The sequence below is a fragment of the Ochotona curzoniae genome, unplaced genomic scaffold (assembly GCF_017591425.1).
Source record: "Ochotona curzoniae isolate NIBS_2020 unplaced genomic scaffold, NIBS_Ocur_1.0 contig_2404, whole genome shotgun sequence".
Taxonomy (NCBI): domain Eukaryota; kingdom Metazoa; phylum Chordata; class Mammalia; order Lagomorpha; family Ochotonidae; genus Ochotona; species Ochotona curzoniae.
Genome location: NW_024465451.1, coordinates 12,578,051 through 12,604,752, shown reverse-complemented (window position 1 = coordinate 12,604,752; position 26,702 = coordinate 12,578,051). Strand labels below are relative to the sequence as shown.

Genomic DNA, 26,702 nt, shown 5'->3' with positions numbered 1-26,702 from the left:
AATCAAAAACTCTCCTAGCCACTGCCCTTGCTACTTGCTCTGCCATTCCCTTGCCTTTTGCTGTCATCGTATCTCTGGTTTGTGGTCATTTCGATTTTTCACTACTCCTTGCCCAATCTGACCTGTAGACCATCCTTTGTTCTTTTTAGTGATTATACTGGATTCCACCCATTTTCATGACTGTGGTTAGTTTTTGAGGGCTCCTTTCCTGGGTTAAACTATTGCTGCTTGGGATGCCCTGATTCCTTGCTGGAGTGCCCAGCGTTGAGTCCTGCCCTGCCTCTGCTCTGGATCCAGCTTCCTGCTGATGCACCTGGAGCAGCAGGCGATGGCTCAGTGTCTGCCATTACTGTGGGAGACCCAGGTGGAAGCTCCTGGCTCCTGGCTTAGCTTGGGCTCAGCCCTGGCTGTTGCAAGGAATAAAGCAACAGATGGAAGACTCTAACTCTGTCTCTCACTCCGCCTTTCAAACACATTTGAAAAATGAATAAGCCTTTTTTTAAGAATTAGCTGTTAAAAAATATTCTTCAAAATTTTTAACATTGATACGTGTATTTTTTATTTGAAAAGCAGAATCTGAAAGACAGATCCACAGACAGAAATCTTACATCTGTTGATTTACTCACCAAAGGCCAACAATAGCCTTTGCCAGACCAGGTGGAACCCAGGAACTAGAAATTCGGTCCAGGTGTCTCCCAGGGGTGTCAGGGACCCAGGTACTTGGGTGGTCACCTGCCACTTCGCAGGGAACATTGGATTGGAAATGGAACTGGGACTGGATCCCAGGAACTCCAGTATGGAATGTGAATGACCCACATAGCGTCCCGTCTGCTGCACTGAATGCCTGCCCTTCCATCAAAGTCTTTGATGCTCTGCCCCCGCTCACTGATTCGTGGCTGTGTTAGGAGCCTTCTGCTGCTGCTCCTTCCCCTTCAGCCCCTGTGGGTGGGCTTTTACTCCCTCCACTTGTCAAAGCATGGCAAAGAGCACTGTTGACCTAATGACTAACACCTGAGGTTTTCAGGGCTAATGTCTTCACAGTAGTGTATCAGTGCTGACCTGTCCTTCAGTCTCTCCTTCCCTCTACCCCCAGCTGCTTTTTGGTAGTTTGTGGACTACTGTCTATTTTTTTTTTTTTTTATGTTTTTATTGGAAAGGCGGATATACAGAGAGGAGAGACAGAGAGGAAGATCTTCCGTCCGATGATTCACTCCCCAAGTGAGCACAACAGCCGTTGCTGTGCCAATCCGAAGCCAGGAGCCTCTTCTGGGTCTCCCACACGGGTGCAGGGTCCCAAAGCTTTGGGCCGTCCTCGACTGCTTTCCCGGGCCACAGGCAGGGAGCTGGAAGGGAAGCGGGGCTGCCAGGATTAGAACCGGCGCCCATATGGGATCCAGGGCGTGCAAGGCAAGGACTTAACCACTTGCGCCACCGCGCCGGGCCCTACTGTCTATTTCTTGAATGTTGTCTAGGACTTGTCCTTAACTCTCTTCGCCCTCTGTGGCCACCCCTTTAAATGTACAATTCAAGTTGTTTGGTTTTTTGTTTTAACATTTATCTATTTTTATTGTAAAATCAGATATATATAGAGAGAAAGAGAGACAGGATGATCTTCCATCCAGTGATTCACTCCACAAGTGACTGCAACAGCTGGAGCTGCACCGATCCGGAGCCAGGAGCCAGGAGCTCTTCCAGGTTTCCCACATGGATACAGGGTGCCAAGGCTTTGGGCTGTCCTCTACTGCTTTCCCAGGCCACAAGTAGGGAGCTGGATGGAAAGCAGGGCCTCTGGGATTAGAACCAGCATGTTCAAGGCAAGAACTTTAGCCACTAGGCCATCACGCCAGGCTCACAGCTCAAGTTTTATTTGTAGCCCCAAGCTGTGCTAAGTTGAGCACAGAGTGTCATACAGAGCTGAGTATCTACAGTGTGGACCACAGACATCCAGGTTCCTGTTGTCCAAGCCCAGTCATCCTTTCCTCCCCATCAGTTTCTCTTCTGGTTTCCCTTAGCATTATTGTAGCCAGGAATCTGGAAGCCTTTCTAAACTGTGCACTCTGTTTCCTCAGCCCTCCCATACCCAGTCAGATACTCAGCGCTGTCGATTCTGTCTCCTCACTGTCCATCCTGCAGTTTAGGCTCTGGTCCTCTTGGAACACAGCTCAGACTCCCTCTTCCTATCTTGTCCACTTTAACTCATTTTCTGTAAGGCTACCAGAAAGATCTTTCTAACTGTAGATCTGATGAAATTATTTCCCGCACTGAAATCCTATTGATGGTTTATTCTTCATGTTTCTCAAACTGGGAGGGGTCCAGAACCTGGCAGTTAGTAGGGGAGTGTGCAGGACACAACAAAAGTTACCGGATAGGGTCTGGCAGAGTGGTACAGCAGGTGATGGTGCCAGCATCCCAAATTAGCATAGGTTGGAGTCTTAGCTGCTCTATTTCTGATCCAGCTCCGTGCTAATGTGCTTTGGAAAGCAGAAGAAGAAGGCCCAAGGATGGGAGACTTGGAAGAAGCTCCTGGCTCCCTGCTTCAGACTGACCCAATTCCAAGCATTGTGGCCATTTGGGGAGTCAACCAGGTAATGGGGAGATACCTTTGTCTGCCCCCAACTCTGTAACTGCCCTTTGTGTGTGTGTGTTTAAGTTATCAGATAAAATTATCCTAGATTGTTCATTTTACTTGGGGGTAAATAAAACAAAATGCAAATGCAAATTTCTTATCCATGATTAACATAAAATAAATTACAGAGAATTCCTACTAGTTCAGAGAGCTTTGTGCTCAGCCATCAGATTCCCTTGGGATACTTCGCTGCACGCTGCACTTTTTTTTTTTTTTTTTGGTCCATTATGTTTACTTCATCAGAAAAAATTTGGAAAAATTTCATATTTGCAGGAAAGGCCGGTAAAATTCCACGGTCTAGCTCCTGATCTACCTTCTCTCTTGTTTTGCCACCGTGTCCAAGCAATTCAAACTTCTTGCCATTTGAAATGCAACAAGCCTTTTGTTTCTGCAGTTCCCTCTGTCTTGTTGCTTTGCTTTCTCACTCTGTCTGATGTGTACCCAATCATCTTCCAGAATTGGGCTCGTGAGTCATCCCTCCCTGACGCTTTACAACAACCCCATCTGTCTGCAGCTCCATGCCACTCCCACCCGGTAAGGTCAATCACCTCCTCTTTTTTACTCCACACTTGTGCAAACTTCATTCTCCCTCTCACTGCCCTTTGTTCTCCCTGAGGTTCACGCACCCTGAAACGTCAGTGCTTGAGTCACAGTTCTTCTGCCTCTGAGCCATGTGACCTTTGGGAAGGTGATGTGTGTGGCACACTATAGTATAAGGGAGAGGAAGGTCACAAACATGATGCCAGCGCTATCACTATCTTTCATTGTGATTTACTTGACTTTGTGGAGGTAATGTCAAGTAATATTTTGGTGGAAGGATCCGGTTCTCATTGCCAGATGGCCTGAGTTCAAATCCAAGTTGTGACACTAGCTCATTGAGTTAGTTTGCCTCCCTGTGCCTCTACTGATTTCGTCCTGGGGAGGATTATAATAATGGCTGTCTCACAGGGTCATGGTAACGTGTATATGAATGAATACATATAAAATGCTTAGAATTGTGCCTGACAAAAACAGGAATTCAGCGCCTACTAGGCCTCCCCAGCGAAGACTCCGGAGCACCTGGCTTGCAGTTGTTCCTGGAATCCATCATTGACCAGTCCCTCTATGGGTCATGCCCTTTCCCTCTCACTGTGGCTCTCCCGTATCATGTCTCAGGAGTTTGTCCACAGGAAACAAACTGAGCAAATTTCATCCCCTACGGTATCTCCTTAGTAGTGCCAAACAAGCATTGGGACATTTTTATGTTGAGCTGCTTACCAACAGTTTCTTTTTAAAGAGTTATTTGTTTTAGTGCCCAGCATGATAGCTCAGTGGCTAAATGCTCCGGGATCCCATATGGGTGCCAGTTCATTTCCCTTCCAGTTCCCTGCTTGTGACCTGGACAAGCAGTTGAGGATGGTCTAGTATGGGATGCTGGTGCTTGCAAGTGGAAGATTAGCCAATTGAGCCATTGCACCCTAACCATTTTTAACTTATACTTCTCTTTTATCCTCTACACACTTCCATTGGAACGCAAAATTAGTGATTCATATCTTGGCCTAAACATTTTATCCTATTGTATCACCTTGGGCAAGTTATATATTAGTTTTTCAATGCATCCTGAGAAGCAAATGGCGGTTCAAGTGTTTGGGCCCTACGCACACTCTCATGTGGGAGATTCTGATGAAGTTCCTGACTTCCCAGCATTGGCTGTTGCAGGCATCTGGGGAGTGAACCAGCTGATGGGAGAGTCTCTTTCTGTCTCTACACCCTTTGCTTCTCTCTATCTCTTAGTTGTTATGCTTTGAAGTAGAAGGAAATAAAGAAAAGCATTTTTGGACCCAATGTGGTGGCCTAGTGGCTAAAGTCCTCACCTTAAACACGCCAGGATCCCATATGGGCCCCAGTTGTAATCCCAGAGGCCCTGCTTCCCATCCAGCTCCCTGCTTGTGGCCTGGGAAGCAGTCAAGGACGGCCCAAAACCTTTGGGACCCTGCACCCATGTGGGAGACCTGGAAGAGGCTCTGGCCCCTGGCTTCGGATTGGCTCAGCTCCAGCCATTGTGGCCACTTGGAGAGTGAATTATCAGACAGAAGCTTTCTTTCTGTTTCTCCTTCTCTCTGTATATCTGACTTTGCAATAAAAATAAAAGAATGACAGAGAGAGGTCGGCACAGAGATCTTCCATCTGCCTCTTCTCTCTCCAAAGGGCCACAATTGCCAGAGCTGAGCTAATGCAAAGCCAGGAGCTTCTGGTCTCCCACATGAGCACTTGGGTCATCCTCCTCTACTTTCGCAGGCCACTAGCGGGGAACTGGATCAGAAGAGGAGCAGCTGGGACTTAAATCCATGCCTATATGGGATGCTGGCTCTACAGGCAGAGGGTTACCCTGATACATTATGGTGCCAGACTATTGAGCTTCTTTCTTTTTTTTTTTTTTTTTTTTTTAAAGATTTATTTTTATCATTTTTTCATTGGAAAGGCGGATATATAGAGAGGAGAGACAGAGAGGAAGATCTTCCGTCCGATGATTCACTCCCCAAGTGAGTGCAACGGACCGATACTATGCCAATCCAAAGCCAGGAGCCTCTTCCGGGGTCTCCCATGCGGGTGCAGGTTCCCAAAGCCTTCGGCCGTCCTCGACTGCTTTCCCGGGCCACAGGCAGGGAGCTGGAAGGGAAGCGGGGCTGCTGGGATTAGAACCAGTGACCATATGGGATCCCGGGCGTGCAAGGCGAGGACCTTTAACCACTTGCGCCACCGCGCCGGGCCCTCTTTTTTTTTTTTTTTTTTAAAGATTTATTTATTTATTGGAAAGTCAGATACACAGAGAGGAGGAGAGACAGTGAGGAAGATCTTCCGTCCGATGATTCACTCCCCAAGTGAGCGCAACGGCCAATGCTATGCCGATCCAAAGCCAGGATCCAGGAACTTCTGGGTATTACACACGGGTCCCAAAGCTTTGGGCCATTCTCCACTGCTTTCCCAGGCCACAAGCAGGGAGCTGGATGGGAAGTGGAGCTGCCAGGACTAGAACCACTAGAAAGAACAGGCGCCCATATGGAATCCTGGCACGTTCAAGGCGAGGACTTTAGCCACTAGGCCACGCCACCGGGCCCAAGACTCTTGAGCTTCTTTTTTTTTTTTTTAAAGATCTATTTTTATTATTTTTTTTTATTGGAAAGGCGGATATACAGAGAGGAGATACAGAGAGGAAGATCTTCCGTCCGATGATCCACTCCCCAAGTGAGCGCAACGGGCCGATACTATGCCGATCCGAAGCCAGGAGCCTCTTCCGGGTCTCCCACGCGGGTGCAGGTTCCCAAAGCTTTGGGCTGTCCTCGACTGCCTTCCCGGGCCACAGGCAGGGAGCTGGAAGGGAAGCGGGGCTGCCGGGATTAGAACCGGCGGCCATATGGGATCCCGGGCGTGCAAGGCGAGGACTTAACCACTTGCGCCACCGCGCTGGACCCCAACTCTTGAGCTTCTTAAGAAAGTCACACAAGGCCCGGCAGAAGTCAGTGCTGGCGTGTTAGCCATTATTTGCATACATTCTCATGTCACTATTCTGCTGAACAATCACATTTTTATCTACTGGTATTTTAGATTGTTTCCACTAACTTAGCAAGAAAAAAGCAAAAGGGAGATTCAATTGCATCTTAATCACATGGACAGTTTTAGATGGGTTCCAGCATTGCCTGGGCTCTGCTGCATCCTACATCTTCCATCACCTCGTGGAAGAACTCTGGCTTTGCCTGGAGGATGTGCCATTAGGAGCTTGGATTTCGGGAGGACGAGGGAGAACAATGGAGTGAACAAGCCAGTGGAGTCTGGAAGGAATTTGTTAAATCAGATGGCAGCAGGGGGACGGCAAGTTGTCCGAAAGCAGCTAGAATAGGCTCCCATGGGTCACATCTGTGGCCTCACCTCTACACGGAGGAAGAATCCTTACTTCTCCCTCCTCATCCTCCATCCTTCTTTGTCCTTTCTCCTCAGCTTGCAGTGCTGTGTTTCAGGTTACCTGCCTCACACTCGGATGAACAAAACCACATCCTTTTATCCTGCTCTACCTGACTCAGCTGAACCCCCCTGCCCACTTGCCAGCCTGGTTGTTGGTTCTGAATTTCTGCTCAGCCCACTGCTTCCCTCTCAACAGCACTGCACGTGGCCAGGCTGTCACAATGTCTAACACCCATGTCTCCACACTGATTCTTAGCAGTTCTGCCTCCCTTCCTCTGCTTTCTGACAGTACACCTTACTATCATCAGGTTAGCCTTGTCATAATTTTTTTAAAGATTTATTTATTTTTATTGGAAAAGCAGTTACAGAGAGAGAAGGAGAGACAGAGAAAGAGAGATCTTCCATCCACTGATTCAGTCCCCAAGTGGCCGCAACAGGCAGAGGCTGGGCTGGGCTGAAGCCAGGAGCCAAGAGCTTATTCCAGGTCTCCCACGTGGGTGCAGGGTCCCAAGGCTTTGGTCAGTCCTGGACTGCTTTCCCAGGCTATAAGCAGGGAGCTGGATGGGAAGTGGAAGCAGCAGGGATTTAAATTGGTACCCATACATGGTACCAGTTCTATAGGTGGAGAATTGGCCTACAGCGCCAGCCCCCTAGGTTGGATTTTTTTAAACCTTAGTGGGAATCCAGTTGCAACCTCCTACTAAAAACACCAGTGGGGACATCCCAGTACAAACTAACCTCTTTTTTTTTTGTTTTGTTTTGTTTTTCTTTATTAATCTGAACATTGTGCTTTGGTTTCAGACTACTTTTTAACCTTCTATAGTATGCAGACTTTATTCACCGCATCCTTCAGTGGAGCAGACAGCCTCCCCCTTTCTTCCTGCAGCACTCTTCTGCGGGCTGTTCCCTACCCCTTCCCCCCACCACCGTTCCACAGCTCGGCAAGCTCGCACTGGGTGTCTGTGGTATGCAGCACTGGCTCCCCACAGACAGGTCTGACCTTGTCCCTGACCCTTCAGAGGTCTAGACCAACCCTGAAATTGCATGTGTTATGACACTTGTCCCTTCTACCAGCCAGATATCTTTCTAGCTCTAGTTGCTTTAGCCAAGGTCCCAACCTCCTGAGGGAGACACCAGCAGCTAACTAGCTGGCTGAGGCCCAGAGACACGCTGAATGATTAACTGATGGATTCTTCTCCCTCATCTTTGCTCTGCTGTCCTCACGGGCCCAGCCCTCTCCTGGGCTCCTCTGTGTGGGTTTACCGTGTAGGAAGTGAGTGCCCTTTGTCCTCAGGGGAGGAGGGGGAAGGGAGTGGCTTGACCCTGCCCTCAGGTGGCTGTTCCTGTCTCTGCCCGCTTCCCTTGGGCCCCTCACCCAAGACCTTCAGTTCCTGCTGTTCCTAACTCTGTTCATGTCTGCCACGCTCTGTTCCTCCACTGGCCAAACATGCAGGCCTGCCTTTTCCCACTTTTTCTCAATTCCTTTCCTGCTTTTATGATCCCACTGGCATTTCGTGTCTGTGCTCTGTTCCCCCTTGGGCCTTCCCACACATCTTCTGGATCTTGCCCTATTTCCTTCATCCTGATAGCTTCCCCATTCCTCTCTAGAGATCTCTCTTTTTCCGCCCTTTTCTTAAGACTTTTATTTGAAAGGCAGAGCTATGAGAAAGAAAGACAGACAGATGGCTTTCATGTGTCAGTTTACTCCCCAAATGGCCACAACAGCTGGAGCTGGGCTGGTTCAAAGCTAGGAGTCAAGAGCTTCTTCTGGGTCTCCTAAATGGGTGCAGGAGCCCATGCACTTGGGCCATCCTGTGCTGGTTTCCTAGGCCATTATCACAGAGCTGGATCAGAAGTGGAGCAACTGGGACTCGAACTGGCAGCCATATGAGATGTTTAGCTTGCTGTGCCTGAGTGCAGCATACCTGTTTCCACCTCTTCAGTTGAACAGACATTGATAACTGTGGTGTATAGCCCTGGCTGCTCACAGGTGGATTGACCTTGTCTGTGACCTGCACTGGGTCCAGGCAAGCTCTCATATTCAGGTATAAAGCCTCAAAAAATGATGAGAATGGAGTTGTTGAAGTCCATCCAGGTGGTGGTTTTTAGACTGAACCCTTGGAGAAATAACATAATGGTTCATCTTCTGGGGAAAGAGCATGGACCAGGGCCCCTTACCAGAGCCATGAGTGAAGGGTGAATCAGACAGGGTGGGACCAGGGGAAGTCATCACCTCGCTTCCTGTTAGTCAGGATGGCTCCTTGAAGGTGGTGGGTGATCCGCGGCTACCCTTCCCCCAATCCCTGGCTTCCTTCCTTACCAGGCCTGTGAGTTCTGTTCTGCCAGCTGTCAGCCCGTCCGTGTCCCTGTCTCTCCTCCACTTCCACCTTGCTTCCCTGCACCCCCCCCACTACTTTCCTGCTCTCAGCGCTGGTGGAGTGGTGGAGAACATCCCAGAGACCCCGCATGATAAGTCCACATGGCTTGCCACCCATTGTTCTGGGGTGACACTTCCCACTCCTGCATGGCTCTGGGTCTCAGCCACTCCAGACCTCACCGCTTCCTCAGCACTGCCCTCTCCATGCCCCTCAGTGAATAGCTCACCTTCTCAGAAAAGTAGATTCTGGAGATGAAAACTTCCTCAGTTTCTCCCCTAACTACTTAGAAATTCATTTCCCTACATTTCAGACTGCGAGGTGTTCTCCTTAGCCTGAAGCTAAGCTCTCCCTGTGTACCCTGGATCCCATTGTCTCTCTGCACGCTAAGTGTAAACAAGCGGCAGACTCCTCCCTTTGAAGGCAGCCATTAACAGCGGTCCGGATGGGAGAGCCAGGAGGCTCTGAGAGTTTGAAAAGCTCCCCAAGTGATTCTAGTGTGTGGCAAATTTATTTTTGGGCTTTACTCCAAAATATAAACAACAAATCCAAATTACAATCATGGCATACAAGGCATTTCAGAAACTGCCTCCTGCTTCCTTTTGTTCTGTTCCCCTGTGCCCTCTGAGCAGCAGCCATACAGAGTTCCCCAAGCCTGCTGGGCCTCTGTCTTCTCTATACTTCACCTGGGCACTTTCCTCTGCCTGGAGTGCCTTTTCCTGCTTTATAGAAAATGCCCATAAATGCTCAAGTTAGGTGTCATTTCCATAAAACTGTCAAGAATTAACCTGCCTTTTCAAATCCCCATTCCCCACTCCATGACAAGCACTGTGGTACATGAGACTAAGCCACTGCCTGGGTCACTAGCATCCTGTAGTGGAGTGCCTGGTTCACATGGCTACTCCACTTCCCATCCATCTTCATGCCAACACGTAACCAAGGAAACAGCAGGTAATGGCTCAAGTGTTGGATCTCTGCCACGCCATATGTCACCAGTCTCCTGGCTTCAGCCTGGCCCAAGCTGAACTTTTGAAGGCATTTGGGGGAATGACCCAGCTGCTGAAAGATCTCTCTCTGTTGCTTTGCCTTTCAAATCAGTAAAACTAAATACATTTGAAAGGAAAAGGTATTTTATCCCCCGCCTCCATGCTTTCATGGTCCTAGGTTTCTGTCTGTGGGAGTACTAACCACATGGTACCATAATTACTCATTTACATGTCTTCTCCACTGCACACTGAGTGGTGTGCAGGAAGCTCAGGGCCACAGGGATGTCGTTTGGTGGGAACTGGATCTAAGTCACATTTGGACTGGGGTAAGAACTTAAGGCAGTACCTTAGACTGTGTCCATCCTAAGGTGAGCATTTATTAACAACTGTCATGATCACTTACCCATGTGGTGCAGGTGAACATCTGCCTAACTCAAGTTTCCTATCGCTACTATGTTTAGCCTCCGGGACAGTTTCATCATCTATAATAGCCTGCTTTGTTTGTGTCTAGCAGACTCTGATGATAAACACTTAATCCAAGACCTCTCAATAATGCTCTCAGAACAGTGCCTTACACACGGTGTTTAGGAAATACTTGTATACAAGCATGTACCTTCTTGATCTTTCGGGCTGTTTCCTCACCGGGCCTGTTAACAAATGTTGAGATAGAAACAATGCCAAGCACCTTACTATCTTGGTTGTCTCTTGAATCTTCACAAGAATTCTACAAACTAGATACATTTCCCCCGTTTTATAGAGGTGAGACTATTAATATAACGTCACACAAGTACTAGTTAGAACACTGTAACCCTGACCTTTGGAGGGATGTGTGACTCAAACTCACTAGAGTATACCAGGAACGCATTAGACTTCCAATAATGTTCGACTCAAGGAATGCTGCTCCCAAGGGGAGGGGAAAGACTCAAATTCCTATTGTCGTCCACACTTGATCCCTCTTTCCTATCTCACATTGTCCCGTTTACTTCTAACGGTTATTCAAGAAACTTCATAGAGAGATAACTGAGAGCCAGGCAGCAGGCCAGAAACGAGCCATCCGTAGAGGACTAGAACATGGTCCCTGCTGCTGGGAGCTTCTAGATGGGGGCTGCGATAATACAGTAAGATTGTGAGAGCAAGAGGGGGGTGTGACTCAACTGCCTGGGAGACCTGACTCCACCTTGTGCTGAGCGGGAGTGTGAGACCCGAACAGCAGCTGGGGGACCATGATGGAACATGCTGACATCTGTGCAGGGTGGTGAAAGTGTGGGAGTGGCCCAGGACGTGGTCAGGACTTCACACACGAGGCCAAGAGTTGGATTTATCTGCCATTTCCTTTCAAGGGTGGGCACTGATGATCTGGGTCATAGATGTACATTGGTTCTGACCTCTTACCTAAGCTACATCACACCGTTTGTGAACACATTCTCTCCAACGGACCCTAAACCCTGTCCATATTCACACCATCCCATCCTGTATGCAAAGTGCTGTTCCAGCAGCTGCTGGAGATAAGAGATTTCAATCTCACTGGGTCCAACAGTTTGCTCTGGTAGGGGCTGGACTGTGGAACAGACAAGTAGATGACCCAGGAGGCAGTCCAGCCAGCTTGAGGACACCTGCACACATCTGCCTGCTCACCCTGGCCGTGAGCTCACCCTGATCTGCTCACCTACTGGCCATGAACCTTGTGCGTGCAAGGTGGGTGTCTGCAGAGCTTATCACAGCCTTAGCACATCGTAGGTGGTCCATAAATGTATGATGGATGAATGATGCAAGCCTCATTACAGCCTCCTCAGAAATCTTCACTGTTAGTCTTCTGCTTCTGCAATAAAAATATATATATATATCACACTGCCCATTTTGGCCCTCAGGACCAGCCACAACCAGCTTGAGTTCCAGGCTTCCCCTTTCACCGCCTGGCAGGCCAGTGAATCACTGTTCTCGCCCGGGGCCACTTGGTTTCTCCCACCTCCGTTTCAGGAAATCCTCCTGCATCTCCTAATGCTAGGGCTCATTCAAGTTTATGGGCTCCTAGAGAAGGCTTCCACGGCCAGCGGGAGAAAGTCCTCCCGCTAGGACCTCCCAGCCACCCCAGGTGGGCCCCTCTAAAGCACACACACACAGAGCCTGCCTCCCGCCAACCGGTCCCGGGCTCACTCCGCGATGGAAAGAGGGCCCACCGCCCAGGGCCGAGCCCTGGAACTTTCCCCAAACTCCCAAGCTGTCGTAAACAGATGAGTGGCCGACAGTGGGGCCATCGGAGACTGGACGTCAGGAGAAGGCGGTGTGCTCCGGTGGCGAGCCAGGCCGCAGCCACCGACCCAGGCGGGCTGAGAGATTGGGAGGGAAGGGGTGGGGAGCCGGGCTGGGTGTGCTTCCTGCCCCGGGATCTGGCGGCCCGCCCCTGCCCCCGCCCCTCCGGCCGAGCCGGCGCTGGACGGCCCCTCCTGCCTCGGCTGGCCGCCCAATCAGCAAGCGCCCCCCGCCCGGCCCGCCCCTCCCCCGCTGGTGACAGAAAGTCGGCCCAGCAGATGAGGAAGTGGCAGGCAGGCTGGCCCTGGGGACTCCTCTCTGGTCCTGCTCCCTCCGAGCCCTCCATCGCTGCCCGCCTGGCCCCTACTGGTGAGTCTGGACCTGCCAGGGCTCTCCATGTGCCGGCGCCCCCCTGCCTGGCTATCCTGGCCCAGCCCAGCCCTGCTCTGCCCTGCCCTGCCCAGGCTGTGGGCGAGGCTGTTCCTGGGGCGAGTGGGTGGGAGGTCCCAGCTCCCTGGGGCCGGGCCTCACCAGCACCTTCCTTCCCCCGGAACCCCCCTGTCTGCTTACACCTAGGCCTCCCTCCACCACCTCCTGGGTTTGCTCCCTTCCCTCCCCTTTCGCTCTCCTTACTCCGTCTCCTTCTCTGGTCTGGCTTTCCCTTCCATCCATCTTAAAGGAAGGCAGGAGCAGGCTGAGTTCCCCTAAGGGGACACACCCAGATTTCCCCATGCTCTGGATCTGCGGGGTGCCTGTATGTTGGTGTGTGTGTGTGGTCGTGGGTGCACCTAGGAGGCGGCGGGAGAGATAACCAGCTGGCCAACTCACATGTGTCAGAGAGGAACTTGTGTTAGAGCACATGCCCCAAGCTGGCAGGCCCTGCTGTGGTGCTGCCTCGGCTGGCCTGGGCAGGGAGTGAGGACTGGCAAGGGCTAACAGAGATCCGTGCGTGACCCAGGGCAGGTGCGTACGGGGAGGGTGACCGGGTGTTCCCTCACCTTCCAGTGGCTCACACGTGTGAGTACAACAATGTGTGTCACCTGCAGCGGGCGTGGACCTGTACTTGGGAGCATGTGCCCTTGCACATGGTAACGCCAGGGCCTGAAGGGCAAGTACAGAGTACTGAGTAGGAGCGAGCATGTGCAGAGCGGGCATGAGGCCCCTCGTTGGTCGTTATCTATGGAGGCCGGTCCCCATGGGCTGGCCAAGGCTGTGCCTTCTCTCTGGCTGCATTGCCCTGAGCTCTTGGCAGCTTGCTGTCTGTGGCCTGCCAGCAGGCGGTGTGTGAGCTCTGTGTGCTTGTGTGCCAGCCCTCCGTGTGGGTGTTCATCACGGAGGTGGTGGGGAGAGGAGGGCCGGTGACTGGCAGGTGTGAGTGTAGGGTGTGCATGTGGATTGCAACTCTTGGGGCCTGGCCCTGGTGCGTCTGAAGGAACGTGGGCCAGCAGGGTCATGTGGGGAGGGCCCCTTGGAGGGGTGTGTGTGTGGGGGGGGTAGCGCCTCTGGTGGGAGGTGTCAGAGGTTGGTTTCTTCATTTGGCACTTGCCCAGATTGGTGCCAGGATGGAGGCAGACAGGCACACCTGTTGCTGCCACTGTTGCCGTTCTCCAAAGGAAGGCCTTATCCCTGTGTGACTGTCTCAAATCCCAGGCTCTCCTGGGTCTGGGCTGAGGCTTTTGTGTCCCTGAGCCCTCCCCCGACATTCCTTAGGCTCTGAGGGGGAAGGGGCCTAGCCTATCAGGACCCCTCCCTGAGGGAGGGGAGGATTCCTGAGACCTCCCCCACCCCCCCACCTCCTCACATGCCACTGGCTTCCCTGCCCTTCCCTGCAGGGAAGGGTGCTTATACCCAGTTCGGAAGTAGGGCAAACTAAGAATTTATGACTGTTTCAGGGGAGGATACAGGGAGTGGATTTTCAGCAATTCCTGGGGCCGAAGCTGGGGCTAGGATTGGGATCTGGGCTGGGACCAGAGGGGATTTCCGAAGTGCTCAGGACTTCTGTCCTTTTAGTTCTGGTCCACAGTGGGTGGGTGGTTGGTGAGTCTGGGGCTTTACTTGGCTTTCCCAATCCTGGTGGGTCGTGCTCCCCAGGCACTGACCTGTGGCCTGGACCCACCCTCCACCCCATGCCCAACACGGCGGGGGCGGGCAGAGGGCGGGGCTGCTGCCAGATCTAGTCAGACAGGTGGAGCCGCCGGGGCAGGAGTCTCAAAGAGGAGAGCTCTAGGAGAGGAAGGGCTGTGTGACCAAGAGTCCTGGAGAGGAGGAGAGGAAAGGCTGGAGGTGAGCGCTCGCCTGCTAGGGGAGGGTGGAGGAAGAGGCCCTGGGAGAGGAGGAATCAAAGGCCTAGAAGGTTCTGGAAGGGGCAGGAGGGACCTGGGAGATGAGAGTCCCGGCAGGCAGGCAGGCAGGCAAGCGGCATGCGGAGGAAACTTGGGGAGCTGGGACTGTCAGGAAGGAAGCAGAGGGGAGAAAGTGAAGGAGGGAATTCCTGGAGGAAGAAAAATGCTGGGGGCTGGGGTGGCTATGAGAGACTTGGGCTGGGAAGGGAGAGGAGGCTATCGTTTTGGCGAAGAGCTCTTGGCTGGAGGTGAAATTCCAGGAAGAGAGTTCTCTTGTGGTGAAAGAGGGGGAGGCAGGAGCTAAGACTCTGGAGAGGAGGAGGAGAGGCTGAGGTGTGGAGAGGAAGGACCAGTCCTCCGGCAGGTTGAGGTGCTCACAGCAGGTGCCCCACCAGGCCCTCCTGCTGCCTCCTACCTCTGCCCCCAGCCGTGCCTGCCTCTTGCTCTGTCCTTGTAGCCGTGAGGTGTCAGCAGATGACCTGTCTGCATCTGGGTCTTGTCTCGGAGGGTCAGGAGTGGGACAGGGATGTGTGTGCCATAGGCCTTGTCTGACGTCCACCCTCCGCATCTCCCCAGAGTCCTTAGCCAGGATGGAGGCTCTTACGAACTTGTACCAAGAGATGATGAAGAACGCAGGTAAGATGCTGTCCCCCAGCTCTCTCCTCCCTCCTGCCCTCAGACCCCTGGTCACGGGCTGCCTCCTGGTGCACAGATCCTATGAATCAATTGACCCTTTGTGAGCTGATCTCGCGTTGAGTCTTTGGACCCAGTGACCCTTCCTGTCTCTTTCGGCCCTTCTTCACAGATCCCCGGATGCAGGGTTACCCTCTGATGGGGTCCCCCGTGCTGATGACCTCCATTCTCCTTACCTACGTGTACTTCGTCCTTTCCCTTGGGCCTCGTATCATGGCCAATCGCAAGCCCTTCCAGTTGCGTGGCTTCATGATTGTCTACAACTTCTCCCTGGTGGCTCTCTCCCTCTACATCGTCTACGAGGTGGGCCTGGGACCCAGAGGTGGCAGTTCCCACCAGCAGGATCAAGGCGTGGGCTGTGAAGGCCAAAAAGGCTTATAGCTGTCCATCAGCTGGAGAGGGGAGGGCATCTCTGGAAGAGGGACTCCCTGTGGGTCTAATCTACATGCTTTCCTAGTTCCTAATGTCTGGCTGGCTGAGTACCTACACCTGGCGCTGTGACCCTGTGGACTATTCTAACAGTCCTGAGGCGCTTAGGGTAAGTAAAGGTTGAGACTAGATTGTAAGCAGCCCCAGGGTGTGGAGGGAAAGTTTGGGTGGGATGGGAGCTCCTGGCTCAGACTAGGAGAAGTCTCAGAGACGTGTGGGGGGATCCTAAGGCTGCCCTGACTTCTTGCAGATGGTTCGAGTGGCCTGGCTTTTCCTCTTCTCCAAGTTCATTGAGCTGATAGACACGGTGAGTAGTTAGATGTGAGCACAGTAGGGGCACGTGGGCAGAGAGAGGCCCTCGCTCTGATATTCATGTTTCCCCATTCTCCCAGGTGATCTTCATCCTCCGGAAGAAGGACGGGCAGGTGACCTTCCTCCATGTTTTCCATCACTCCGTGCTGCCCTGGAGCTGGTGGTGGGGGGTGAAGGTGGCCCCAGGTGAGTGGTCAAGAGGGGAAGAGGGGGTGGGCAAGGGCAGCTGAGGTTGCATGCTCAAGACCCTTCCTGTCATCCACTCGCAGGAGGGATGGGCTCTTTCCATGCTATGATCAATTCCTCCGTGCACGTCGTCATGTACCTGTACTACGGATTGTCCGCCCTCGGCCCTGTGGCTCAGCCCTACCTTTGGTGGAAAAAGCATATGACAGCCATTCAGCTGGTAAGAAACCTGGACTGTAGCACCCCTCCCAGCCGCTAGTCTGGTTCCTGTGTTTCTCCAACGACAGTCTCTCACCTTTGATCCCATCCCTCCCCACTCAGTGTTTGTCTCCTCCGCCCCCTTTCCCTCCAGTCCCCTCAGTGTCCTCTGCCCTTATTTTCTCCTAGATCCAGTTTGTCCTGGTCTCACTGCATATCTCCCAGTACTACTTCATGCCCAGCTGCAACTACCAGTACCCAATCATCATCCACCTCATCTGGATGTATGGCACCATCTTCTTCGTGCTCTTTTCCAACTTTTGGTATCAGTCTTACACCAAGGGCAAGCGGCTGCCCCGTGCACTTCAGCAGAACGGAGCTCCAGCTATTGCCAAGGTCAAGGCCAATTGAGAAACATGGCCTAGATAGGCGCCCACCAAAGTGCCTCCGGACTGCACCTTGGGCAGCACTGACAGTGACCTTCCCACCTACGTCTGAACAGGACTGAGCAGGGGACTGCCCCGCCCCTCCCCACAGCTGGTCTGCAGGGACCACTGTCTCCAATCCTCACCCACTCCTCCAGGCCAGCTCCAGGAAGGTGGCATTGCCCTCTGCCACACCAGAGCCGGGGAGCTCAAAGGGCTGGACACTTACCTCCCTGCCTTAAATGTGGGAGAGGAGCACTCAGGGCTGGCCCTCACCAGGGCCTGGTGGCCTTTTTCCTCACACTGAAGAGGTCAGCAATAATCTGTCGCTGTGGACCCCAGGCTCCCTCCTCCACTCCACACTGAAGCAGGAGCTTCTGGCCAAAGGTCATGGTGAACGGGGGGCCTGGGCAGGCAGCCCGGGGAGGCTGCTTACTCACTAGTGTCTTAATTAAAAGTGACAGAGGAAAGAAACCACTAAGGCTGTGTGTGCATGTGTGATGGAGGTGGGGTACGCGGCCCGGAGACAGGTCAAGGCTCCCCTGTCCACCCCGAGACAGCTGCTAGGAAAGAAAGCATACGAGAAGAAAGGAAGACATGACTTTATTAAAAAAGTAAAAAAAAAAAACAAAAACAAAAAACAGGTGCTGAGTGGGGCTTTAACGAATGCCTTGGTGGATGAGGCTGCTTTTCGACGCGCTGGCTTTTTCCCGCTCCCGCCGCCGTGCAGGGTCCAACTCAAAGCAGCGCCACAGCCGCAGAGTCTCATCTGCTGCTGCTGATGCCACTGTGGCCCCATCCGGGCTCATGGTCAGACTCAGGACGCGGGCTGTGTGACCTGTGGCAAATGAGGAAAATGCATGTGAATGTCACATCCAGAGCATTCCAATTTAGATGACAATGAATTCATATGCCATAAAAGTATCCTTTGGAAGTCTATAAAGTGTACAGTTAAGTGGTTCTTCACAATTTCCTAATTCCAGAATATTTCCATCACTCCCCGTTACCCCTGCTCTCCAGCCCCTGGCAGCCATGAACCTGATTTGTCTGATTTTGCCTCTTGGACACAAAAAAATGTAGTCCCTCAGTATGTGGCCTGCCTTTGATTGAGCCACCTACCTTTGAGCTCAGCCACCTTGGCCATGGTTGGGTACTTCCAAATAACCAGCTGGTTCTGGGCAAAGCCGTGGCCGGAGATGAGCTCCTTGTAGTGGGAAGACCAGAGGATGGAGCACACCTGTGGAGAGGGGACGGCATGGGCATGACATCTTCTGCCAAGGCTACTCAAATGAGAACACAATCCATTAAAGTGTTGGGCACCCTGCCAGGTGCCACACACTAGACTTGAATGATGGCAGTCCTTGGAGAGGATCAGTCTTCATTTTACAGATGAGGAATCGATCAGAAGGAAGTTCAACAAGCTACCTCAGGGCACAAGCAAGTGAAGTTTGCAGGAAACAGAGCCAGAGTTTAGATGTGGGCCAGCTGTTCCTCGAGCCCAGGTCCAGAGCGTGCTCTCTCTGGAGGCGGGCAAGCAGAGGAAAGCCGAGTGGGGGCAGGGAAGGCCGCCAGCCTTCTAATGATGTGGATGATGGGGAGCCATTACAGGTTTCAGGAGAGTAACAGACAACGGTGCAGATGCACTGGAGGAGTGTTGACTGGCTACCAGGGAGGAAGCAGCTCTTACGGGGCCACAGCTGGAGCGAGGGTGATGGAAATGATATTCCAAGGTAAAACTGAGCAATAAAGTCTGGTGGTGAGGAAGATGCTAGGAAGCTCTAGATTCCTGAGTTTGCCTTTCCATTACAAAGCAATGAAAGAGGAAGAGAAACATGCTTTGGGAGGCAAGGGGAAGTGACTAGTATAATTTGGGACAGACAGGTGATGTGGGACCTTCGGGACTCAGGGTTGGAGATACACCATGAACTGGAAGGAAATGAAGTTTGAGAGCCACGAAGTCCAGAGCTGCCCTCAAGGGGACACACAGAGAGCAGAGGCAGGAAGATTACCTGGGAATGGGCATCCACAGCATTCAGACAGGCCCCTGAGCACACGTTCCAGATGCGAATGTGTCGATCACTGGTGCCCCCTCCTGTTGCCAGGATATTGGATTGCCAGGGACACCAAGCTACAGCCTAGGTAGGATAAAGCTGGGGTCAGCAAGTACTAGAGCTTGGCACGATGACAATGAACCAGAGTGGTCCCTGTGGACCCTGGCCCAGCCAGTCATCCGCTCTCCGCACCATCACATGCCCCAGGTCTCAAACCAGAGCCCCAGCTCTCACCTTGACAGCCCCTTGATGCTGAGTGAATGTCTGCAGGGGAGCCCAGCCAGCCTCTCCAGGGGCACTGGGCCACACGTTCACCACGTTATCGTTGCCACCACTAGCCAAGTGTCGTCCATCTGGGGCCCAGCGCAGCCCACACACTTCCTGGCTGTGACCACTCAGTGTGGCCACGTGGTGATCTGCTACCCGAACATCGTGGTGGTGTATGTGGCCGGAGCGTGAGCCACTAGGGGAGGAAGGAGGGAATCAGGAACATGGCATTATCAAAAGGCAAGGCAGCCAGAGCTGCTTCTCTTCAGGGATGTACGTGGGGTGTTCAAATATTCCAAGGAAAATGCATATTATCAAACACTGGATATGGATTTCAAATGGAAGTGGGGATGGGGAGGACACTCAATTAACTTCAATCTTTGAATTCACTCTTCTATAAACTATTGAAAAAGCCCACCCCCCCAAAAAAGAAAAATTTTTTAAAAAAGCCCACTTACCTGGAGAGGATATAGCTGTTCCAACTCAAGGCGCCCACTCGGGAAGAGTGACTAGTCATGTTGCGGAGCCGCTTCTGCTGCTGCACATCCCAGAGCTGGAGAGACCGTGAGGGTTAGAGACGGAGCCGGGTGCATCCCAGGCACCTAGACAGCCGGCGCGGGCCCCCAGCCTCACCTGCACCTCCGCACTGCTGGTGCCCACAGCCAGGTAGTTGCCTTCCTTGATCCAGGCCACAGAGGACACGTAGTCCCCAGGCTGTTCCATTTGCAACAGTTGCAGGATATCACCAGAGCTTGCACTCCACAAGTAAACGCTGTTGTCCAGGGCTACCGCCAGGACATTCCCTGAGCTCCAGTCAATCAGATTCAGGTCTGCCAAGAGGCACAGGGGAAAGAGCATGAGCTTGCTGAGCTTGCCTGGCCCCCTTTCTCCATGCATGGGGCAAGGGTGAGGCTGCACTTACAGTAGTCATTCCGGATTTCGGGGGCATCCAGGATTCGGTCTGGTAGGGAAGGAATGTAGCGGCAGGTCTTCCGGCTAGAGCCAGGCGTGGCCTTCTGGCTGTACAGCACTTTCAGTCTGTTCTGGTAACCTGTGGCAACCGAATAGGTATAGACGCTGGAGCAAGTGATACCTCCCAGGCCCTCAGCCCAGGCTGGTTGGAGTAGGCAGGCATGGCGCCCACACCCCTTCCATGATCCTGGCCATGGGCTTGACACCTCCCTCCAAGGACCAACGACAGCGGGTCTCACCTTCCGGGGCATTCTGTGGTTTGCCACTGAGCCGAAGGATCTTGGCTTCCTCCACATCAAAACCGTTCAGGTTCAGAGCCCAGGCCTTCTGATGCTCCTGGTGGGCATGGGGGTGGCGGGGGAGGCACAATGGTTACCACCCCAAGCACACGGGCAGGTGTGTGTGTGTGAGGGGCAGAGGTGATTGTCCCCAGCCCCCTGCCGGATGCATACCTTCTTGGTGGGTGTCTGGCTGTTCTCAGGCTGATTCTCTTTGCTCAGGAGGAAGCTGGCCACCTCCATCTGGGAGGCACTGCGCTGGGGGATATAGCGGTCACCGCCCGGTTTGCTAGGGGTGGTCTGCGCCTTGGAATTAGACTTCCCTGAGGCGGGGACAGAGAAGCCAGAGCATCTGCCCAGATTGCTCAGAATCAACCCCAAGGCCCTCCCGGGGTCCGCCCCGCCCCACTGACCAGGAGTGCGACCCGGGGTGCGACCGGCACTGTGGGATCGGTTGACGGCCCGCATGGGTGATGGGGTCGGTCTCGCCGTTTCCTTCGCCTTGCGTTGCCAGCGCGCAGGGGGTGCATTGGGGATGGGTGCGTCCAGCTGCAGCAGCGAGTGTAGGTCACTCTCGAACACGAACTGCGACATAGCAGCGCCGCGAGGGGCAGGGGGTCCTCGGAGTTGGAACCAGCCTAGCCTAAGGGGAAAGAAACGACCGACCGTGCTCCAGAGATGATGCGGAGCTCCCTCGTTCCCGGCCGGCCATCAGGGCCCGGGTCCACGGCAGTTACCCGCGGCCTGTGGACTGCCCGGGCCGCCACCCCTCACCCCCTACCAGGTTATCCCAGTGGGTGTCTCACCGTGAGCCGGGAACAGATTCCAATCTCAGACCGGCTCCTGCACGCCTGGGCTACGCTTCTTAAACTCTCCGCTCTGAGCGCTCATTGGCTCCTTTAAAACCCAACCGTCGCAACCGTCCCCCTCGCCCATTGGTGGTTGCGGCACAGGGGGCGGGCCTTCCGGGACACGTCACCGGTCTCACGAGAGTGTGTAGCTGAGGAGGGTGATTGATTCTAAGGGTGGGAGATGGTCGTTTAAATCCCATCCCAGAGGCGTGGCGTTCCCGACTCGCTTCCATTAGCAACTGGGCGAGTCCTCACCGCCGCCCTTCGGGAGGCTCAGGCGGAGGGGTGGGGGAAGGGTGGGGCGCGGGAGGCAGCCGGCTACCGGCTAGGAGCCCTGCTGGAAAGGCAGGCGTGCCGTGTTGCTCTGGCTGTTTCACTTCTCTGGAAGAGAAGTGAGTTCCTTTAGGTCAAGAACCGGGGTCAGGATTCAAACCTGCCCATTTACTTGGAAGGTTAAATCAGACTAACTTATGGGCGTTGTCTGTTACCCTCAGGAGGCTTCAGCGCTGTCAGGAATCCGTTATGGCGCCCTCCCTAGGGACAGCTGCACCCTTAAAAATAAGATTTACTTATTTTTTATTGGGAAAGTTAGATACATAGGGTGGAGGAGAGACAGACAGGAAGATCTTCCTTCTGATGATTCACTCCCCAAGTGACCCCAACGGCTGGAGGTGCACTGATCTGAAGCCAGGAGCCTGGAGGTCCCTCCGGGTCTCCCATGCAGGTACAGGGTCCCAAGGCCTTGGGCCGTCCTCCACTGCTTTCCCAGGCCACAAGCAGGGAGCTGGATGGGAATTGGGACCACTGGGAATAGAACCGATGCCCGTATGGTATTCCGGCGTGTTTAAGGCAAGGACTTTAGCTGTTAAGGCCACTGTGCTGGGCCCCGATACCTGTATTTTTACAGGCAGAGAAACCTTGGCCCAGGGAGGGATTAGTTTGAGGTCATAGGAAGAAATTGTCCAGAATCCCTTCAATCCCATGAGAGAATGATGACTTGAATGGATTGTGGGACTGTGAACAGCTGAGCCAGCCATGATGGAAACAGTGATGGGTTTACATACCACCTGCTAACTACCGTGTGAAATCGGTTTGCTCATGTTATTGAGTCCAGCCCTTAATCCCATCAGGTGCTCTACCATCATTTGACAGGAAAACAAGCTGCATCAGAATAGGATGAGAAACTTGTTCAAAGACACACAGCCACTAAATAAATGAGGAGACAGGATTCAATCTGACTATGCCGATGGATCGTAGCAATGTGCTGATCCCAAGAAAAATCAACTTCAATCATTACCCTGACATGTACCTTGGTAATGACAGAGAAATTGTGGGACTCTTAGCCCATACTTGGGGTTAGCATTCTTGACTCAATTATTCGTAATTTAGATAATGATGAGTTGATGTCTTGGGGTGGGAAGTGAGGACCCCTGAGCCCCAGAAAACAGAAGGTCCTCTAGGATGGGGGCGGCTAGGCTTAAATGTTAAAGAATTTGGACTTCATGTGCAAGGTATTGCATTGTAGAAGCAGTAGGGAAGGGCCCTGAACAAAATAAATCGTGGGGGATAGCTGCCATTTACAACTCCCAGACTTCAGGTATTATAGGGAAGAATAAGGGCTCGTTGTACATGTAAAGATAAAAGAGGGGCTGGCACCACTGTGACACCAGCATTCCGTGTGGGCACCGGTTGAATCCTGGCTGCTCCACTTCATATCCAGGTCCCTGTGTATGGCCTGGGAAAGTAGCAGAGGATGGCCCATAAAGGACTCTGGTCTCTTCCCCAGTAGGAGACCTGGAAAAAGCTTCTGGCTCTGGACTAGCTCAGCTCCAGTCATGGCAGTTATTTGGGGGAGAGAGGGTGGAACCATCAGAGGGAAGATCTTTCTTTGAAATAAATCTTTTTTTTTTTAATATTTATTTTTATTAGAAAGTCAGATTTACAGAGACAAAGAGAGACAGAAGGATCTTCCCTCTGCTAGTTCACTCCTCAAGTGGTTGCAATGGCCAGAGCTGAATCAACCTGAGATCCGGAGCCAGGAGCTTCTTCCGATCTCCCATGTGGGTTCAGGGTCCCGAGGCTTTGGGCCTTCCCCCATTGCCTTCCCAGGCCACATGCAAAGGAACTAGAAGGGAAGTGGAACAGCTGAGACACAAACCAGCGCTCGCTCATACGGGATCCCAGTACATGCAAGGCAAGGACTTTATTCACTAGGCTTCTGTGCCGGACCCTCAAGTAAATTTTCTTTTTTTTTTTTTTTTAGATTTATTTTATTTTTATTGGAAAGTCAGATATACAGAGAGGAGGAGAGACAGAGAGGAAAGATCTTCATTGGATGATTCACTCCCTAAAGTGGCCACAATAGCTGGAACTGAGCCAATAGGAGCCAAGAGCTTTTTCTGGATTTCCCATGCAGGTGCAGGGTCCCAAGTCTTTGGGCTGTCCTCGACTGCTTTCCCAGGCCACAAGCACGGAGCTGGATGGGAAGTGGGGCTGCTGGGATTAGAACAGTTGTCCATATGGGATCCAGGTGCATGCAAGGATCTGATAGGCTACTGAACTAATAGGCTACTGTGCCGGGTCCTCAAATAAATTTTCTTTTAAAAATTGTCTTTAAAAGAGTGAAGGCAGTCCATAGTGAAGATATGAACATGAATTGTGAAGTAAGGGGAACTCTACATTGTAGAAAGTGGTTAAGTAAGATGAGAACAGAAAGATTAGATTTTTACTGTTGAAAAACAAATCATATGTGACTCTGGAGGAAGCAAAATCAGGAAAGGGGTGTGAGATCTATTCGGAGGGACAGGGAGAGTGTGCAGCCCCTCACACAGCCCTCACATAGCCCAGCCTTTGGCCTCTGTGTTACCTCGCTAGGGCTGCTAGAATTAAGCACCATCAATTGGATGGCTTAAATGACAAAGTGTGTTGTCTCACAGTTCTGGGGTCTAGAAATGTCAGATGGAAGTGTCAGCAGGGTTGGTTTCTTCTGAGGACTGTGAGAAGAATGTATTCCATGCTACTCCTAATTTCTAGTGGCTTCCTGGTAATCTTTGGCTTTCCAGGCTTATAGAAATATTATAGTGTCTACCTTCATCTTCACTTGGCTCCGTGTGTACATCTGTATAGAAATCTCCCTTTGAATTAATTAATTTTAAAGAACTGTTTAGTTTGGGCCCTGGCATGTTAGCCCAATGGTTAATGTCCTCGCCTTGCATGTGCTGGGATCCCACATGGGAGCCAGTTTGTGTTCTGATTGCTTCATTACCCGTCCAGCTTCCTGTTTGTGGCCTGGGAAGGCAGTGGAGGAGGATGGGCCAAAGCCTTGGGAAGCTGCGTTTGCATGGGAGACCTGGAAGAAGCTCCTGGCTCCTAGTTTTAGACTGTAATGAAGTAGGTAGTTAGTTCAGGTTTAGGAGCTTGGAAACTACTCTCCCACCACCACCTAGGTGTTCCCTCCTGCCTGCCTGTGATGGTCACCTATCCTCACCTGGAACCTCAGAGGGGGTGGGATTGCCCCTCACAACCCCTACCCCCTATAAAGGCCCATGATTGGGAGTGGCTCTCTCTACTGGTCCTGTGCCTCCATGGCTCTGGAGCTCTGGACTCTTGACCTCCCCAGTACCTGCTTGCTCTCTGGCTTCCCAAGGACAGGCTGAGGACAGGTATCCCCTGAGCATGGCCCCTGTATGTCTATATTCCTCACCCTCTGTTCACTGCTTAGGAGGGACAATGAAGACAGCATTACTAAGATGCTTTGTATTTCTGATGTGTGTAGTTTCGAGAGTTTCAGGAGAGGTGAGGCCTACCAGTAATGGAATGTGGGCAGAGAAGCCAGGGAAAGGTGAATGTCTGCAGCTTTGTAAGTGTGTCCAGGTTATTCATTGCATGTCTCTTAGGATAGCTTATATTGTTGGGCAAGCTGGGGCATAGTTCTTTAACTTAACGGATAAACTTCATGGTAATGATCATTTGTTCCTCTTTGGGTTTCGATTGACTGGATTGCTATATGAAATCTCCCTTTTTGTAAGAATCCCAGTCATATTGGATTAGGGTCCATGACTTTATGTTAAATTGTACCTACAATGAGTGAGCTATTTTCAGATAAAGTCACATTTAAGGTGTTAAGACGTCAACTTTTGAATTTGCTGGGGATGGGGGAGATTAAACTCAACGTATAATATCCTGTTGGTGGAATCCAAACTAAAACCAGATCCTGGGGAATGCATTAACACAGATCACACAAGTCGGTCTTGCAGAGCCCTGGGAAAGATGAAGGTCTGGATGGGGCAAATGGGTAACTTTGAGTATTCTTGCTTTCCATAAGTCCTCGTAAGTCCTTCTTCAGGCCATGTTAACGTCTAATTCTGCTCCTAGGGACTCAAGATGAGAGTGAAAGGAAAAGAAACTTGAGCTACATATTTTCCTGGCTCCCTCCAACATCCCCCCAGGTTGGGTGTATCCTTCTAGCAATGGCCACAGCTCCTGCAAAGAACCTTCTTTTACAGCTGTTTTCTTCAGCTCTGGTTACTGCTTCATCCCCCAACCCTGACTTCTAGGGGTACTGCCTGGTTCCTATGGTTAGCTACTAGAAAGGCCACTGCTGTGTTCCTGGATAGTTTTCCTTTATGTTGCCCTCCTCTTTGTAAATATGGCCCTCCTAAGTAAGTGCTCATCCCATTACCCAGTACCACCTATTTTTGCCAGGACTGTGACTGATACAGTGGGTATGTTTGGAGCCAGAAAAAAAAAAAAAAAGAAAGAAATTGGCATAGGTTAAAATAACATAGCCCGGAAAGATTTCATTTATTTAGAAAACATTTATTAAGGATCAATGTCATGTACCAAACACTACGCTAGGTCCTGGGGGAAAAGGACAAGTCAATCGTGACCCTGGCCTCAAGGAGTTCACAATCTAGCAGTGGGAGACAAATGTGTTAACAAGTTACTCGTATAACACATCACAGGACCAAAGCAGAAAGCTTAGGCCGGAGGTAAGGACTTCAGAATGGTTAACATTTAGTAAGGACAATGAATAGATAGGATTAGAGCCTGGGTGAAGAATGGAATTGCAAAGGGCTGTAATAATTAAGGGATGACAGAATAAGAAAGTAGGAAAGCACAACAATAGTTTAAGTATATTACACACTTTACTGTGTCCCAGGCACTGTGCCTTCCTCAGATGACAATCCTCACAGTTCAGTGAGTGCTGTTAGCATCCATGCTATACGGCTGAGGAAACTAAGGCACAAAGACATTATTTGCTCAAGTTTGCACAGCTGGCAATGTGAAAAACAGGAATTGAACCTAGTTCTGACTCCAGAGTTTATTTTCCTAACTACTGTTATAGTCAGAGAGGCAGGAACGGAGCCAGGAGAGAATTTCTGGTGATGGAAGCCAAAATGGGAGAGAACCTAAAGAAGAAATGAGTAGTCAGCCATATCAAAGGGCAGAGAGAGAAAGAGAGGTGCAGTGGGGTGGGGTGGGGGGAAATTGATGATTAACAGGATTCTATTAGATTTGCA

At 51.7% G+C, this 26,702-nt stretch overlaps 2 protein-coding genes across 4 annotated transcripts; one reads left to right on the top strand and one right to left on the bottom strand.

The window, feature by feature from the left end:
* Nucleotides 1-12,337: 12,337 nt before the first annotated feature.
* Nucleotides 12,338-17,231, top strand: ELOVL1 (ELOVL fatty acid elongase 1). Of its 2 annotated transcripts, XM_040974329.1 has the most exons (8): nt 12,344-12,545; nt 15,095-15,154; nt 15,324-15,514; nt 15,669-15,749; nt 15,891-15,947; nt 16,033-16,138; nt 16,222-16,358; nt 16,526-17,231. In XM_040974329.1, exons 1-8 carry the CDS (start codon nt 12,455-12,457, stop codon nt 16,745-16,747), a joined length of 945 nt encoding a protein of 314 aa, XP_040830263.1. In that variant the 5' UTR covers nt 12,344-12,454; the 3' UTR covers nt 16,748-17,231. The 2 variants fall into 2 exon arrangements, with proteins under 2 accessions (XP_040830264.1, XP_040830263.1); XM_040974330.1 differs by lacking the exon at nt 15,669-15,749 and having other exon boundaries at nt 12,338-12,545.
* A 118-nt stretch (nt 17,232-17,349) lies between these two features.
* On the bottom strand, nt 17,350-21,029 carry CDC20 (cell division cycle 20). Of its 2 annotated transcripts, XM_040974484.1 has the most exons (11): nt 20,743-20,967; nt 20,611-20,652; nt 20,504-20,541; nt 20,291-20,387; nt 20,002-20,130; nt 19,713-19,909; nt 19,538-19,632; nt 19,047-19,275; nt 18,771-18,896; nt 17,881-17,998; nt 17,350-17,599 (listed from the first exon to the last, which is right to left on the bottom strand). In XM_040974484.1, exons 1-11 carry the CDS (start codon nt 20,921-20,923, stop codon nt 17,421-17,423), a joined length of 1,431 nt encoding a protein of 476 aa, XP_040830418.1. In that variant the 5' UTR covers nt 20,924-20,967; the 3' UTR covers nt 17,350-17,420. The 2 variants fall into 2 exon arrangements, with proteins under 2 accessions (XP_040830418.1, XP_040830417.1); XM_040974483.1 differs by having other exon boundaries at nt 20,504-20,652; nt 20,743-21,029.
* Nucleotides 21,030-26,702: the final 5,673 nt, after the last annotated feature.

Bases quoted from the DNA above. Each gene is read 5' to 3' on its own strand.
- ELOVL1 (XM_040974329.1), top strand. From the start codon at position 12,455: ATGAGGAAGTGGCAGGCAGGCTGGCCCTGGGGACTCCTCTCTGGTCCT. The intron at 15,515-15,668 runs GTGGGCCTGGGA...ATGCTTTCCTAG, and splicing joins CCCTCTACATCGTCTACGAG to TTCCTAATGTCTGGCTGGCT. The intron at 15,750-15,890 runs GTAAGTAAAGGT...GACTTCTTGCAG, and splicing joins ACAGTCCTGAGGCGCTTAGG to ATGGTTCGAGTGGCCTGGCT.
- CDC20 (XM_040974483.1), bottom strand. From the start codon at position 20,923: ATGTCGCAGTTCGTGTTCGAGAGTGACCTACACTCGCTGCTGCAGCTG. The intron at 20,653-20,742 runs GTCAGTGGGGCG...TCCCCGCCTCAG, and splicing joins CACCCCGGGTCGCACTCCTG to GGAAGTCTAATTCCAAGGCG. The intron at 19,276-19,537 runs GTAAGTGGGCTT...TTCCTCCCCTAG, and splicing joins AACAGCTATATCCTCTCCAG to TGGCTCACGCTCCGGCCACA.